This window comes from Chrysochloris asiatica, unplaced genomic scaffold, assembly GCF_000296735.1.
Source record: "Chrysochloris asiatica unplaced genomic scaffold, ChrAsi1.0 scaffold00037, whole genome shotgun sequence".
Lineage (NCBI taxonomy): Eukaryota > Metazoa > Chordata > Mammalia > Afrosoricida > Chrysochloridae > Chrysochloris > Chrysochloris asiatica.
Genome location: NW_006408555.1, coordinates 16,767,638 through 16,769,935, shown reverse-complemented (window position 1 = coordinate 16,769,935; position 2,298 = coordinate 16,767,638). Strand labels below are relative to the sequence as shown.

Here is a 2,298-nt window from a genome sequence, read left to right as displayed (position 1 = left end):
GCTCCTTAGAACATATATATATATATGTGTGTGTGTGTGTGTGTGTGTGTGTGTGTGTGTGTGTGTGTATGACATTTCTAATTCTGCTATTAATAATAAACTTTTGTTGCTGTAAGCTTAGTTTTTACCATAACTTGGTTTGGTTCTTCTTTTTCCTTTCTCACAGAAACCTAACACCATCCTGGAACCTAATTATCAGCCCTTGGCCATAAAGAACGTTTCCACCCTGCCCGTGAACTTGCTGCTCTCCACAACCGGACCATTTTTTATATGTGAAACTGACAAGTCCCCACTGCCCATAGCTCCTGAGGTATTACAGGGGGCTGTCAACACAAACTGCTTGAGGGATTTGGGGTGATAAAGGAAGAAAGTCATAGCAGTATACTGCCTTACTCCATCCAGAAAAATAGACCAAACCAAGGGCACAAACAGTATTTTTTAAAACTTTTTATGCTGAATTGAGTGAAGGTTTATAGACAAGATCATCAGTTTTACATTCAACAAATCATACACGTTGCATCATCTCAATGATTGCAGTCCCCTCCATGGAACAACACTCATCCTGTTTCCTCTCTGCGGTTCCTAGTTCCATTCTACCCACCCTCCTCCCATCCTTTCTCAACTTGGTCCTTAGGTAAATGTTTCCTGTTTGATTGTGAATGATCGACTATCCCATGGTTAGCATACCTTACTAGTGTTGTTCCCCTCTATATACCTATCTACTGCTTGGCTGGAAATTGGGCCACAAGGGTGAGTTCCTTCCTAGATCTGAATGGTGGTCAAAGGCCATAGTCTTGGGTTCCTCCGGTCTCTTCCTAACCAGTAAGCCCAGTCTTTTTTTTTTTAATTTTGAGTTGATTCCACATTTTCTTCCACTCTACCTGAGACCTTCTAATGTGCTCCCCTTTAGAGCTTTTGATAGTGGTAGCCAGGCACCATAGAGTTATTTTGATCTAAAAGCTGTGGAGACTGATGTTCATATGTTCCATTGGTCCCTTGGACTAACTGATTACAATCTTTTTCAAGAAATGTTTAGATGAGTCATAAATAAGTTTCAATTGTTATTCAGTAGAAAAATGACCAATAAGAGTAAGAACTTTTACTCATTGTGATAACCTTTTACTGTAATGAATCTAATTTCTGGAAAACAATAGCTTTCTACTCTTGGTGTGGTGCTATAGGTTAAGCACTGGAGTGAAGGTTCAAACCCACCAGCCTCTCCTTGGAAAACCTTTACAGGGTCGCTAAGAGTCAGAAGTGACTCGACAGCAGACAACAACCACATAGTAAAAATGTTTTAATTTCTCCATCCTCCCTCAAATCTGATCAAAAGTCCATATCCTGTGAAACAAAGAAATAGCCAAACCCCAGTCCTCAATCTGGCAAGCACACTTGATAAAGGGCAGGTGGCAAGCCTGGCTTTCTGATGAGATTAGACCCGTACAAGAGCCATTACTCTCTCTGTGATTCTTGAATCAAGTGATTAGCTTTACTAAAATCCCTGAACAATTCATAGCAGACCCATTCTGTGTGCATTCCTTAAGACTCCCTCAGGGCACTTTCTGCAAAACCATGAGGTTTCATGCCATTTCGCACAAGGTCTAAAAGCAGTCAGCTCATACCAGCCTTTGTACGGAAAGGTGTTACTGTGAACACTGGCATCGAGGACCACATGGGGATTTGACTCAAAGAGCAAAAAGAACAAGTGAAATCTACCAAACAGACCCTGTCCAGTTATGGAGTAACATTTTGAGTTGAATAGAAAACAGCAGAAAGTAGATAACACATGCTTAAGAGTTAGGATTGCAGACATTAGGTAAGAAATTAATTACCTAATCTCTCCCTTTCTGGGTCACTGTCTATAGAGCCCTTCCTCCCCACAGTGCTTTATAAAGCCTTTTTAAAATTCTTAAGCAAAACAACTTTCCCCAGTTATCTAGAAAGAGCATTTCACAATCTAATTGTCTTTCAGTTAAGATTTTCTACTAGTTATTTATTACAGATTTTTATAATTTGTCAGTACTTATAACTCCACAACTCTTATTAAAATCTCTTCTTCAATAAGTCCTCTCTCCAGATTTTCCTTGCTTTCATTTTCATACTAATAAAATAATGGCAGACTAAATAGATGTCTGTCTCTGTGTGTCTATGTTGTTGTTGTTAGGTGCCATCGAGTCGGCACCGACTCATAGAGACACTATGCACAGTATAGAACCAAACAATGTCAGATCCTGGGCCAACCTCACTACTGTTGCCACTCTTGAGTCCATCAATGCTTCCACCTGGCCAATCCATCTC

General features: G+C 40.1%; 1 protein-coding gene across 1 annotated transcript in view; it reads left to right on the top strand.

Moving 5' to 3' along the window:
- The window catches only part of HYDIN (HYDIN, axonemal central pair apparatus protein), a 402,001-nt gene that overhangs the window by 205,324 nt on the left and 194,379 nt on the right, over positions 1 to 2,298 (top strand). The window contains exon 21 of the mRNA XM_006860316.1: positions 167 to 310. Coding sequence (XP_006860378.1) covers positions 167 to 310 — 144 coding nt within the window. The remainder of the gene's footprint in view (positions 1 to 166; positions 311 to 2,298) is intronic.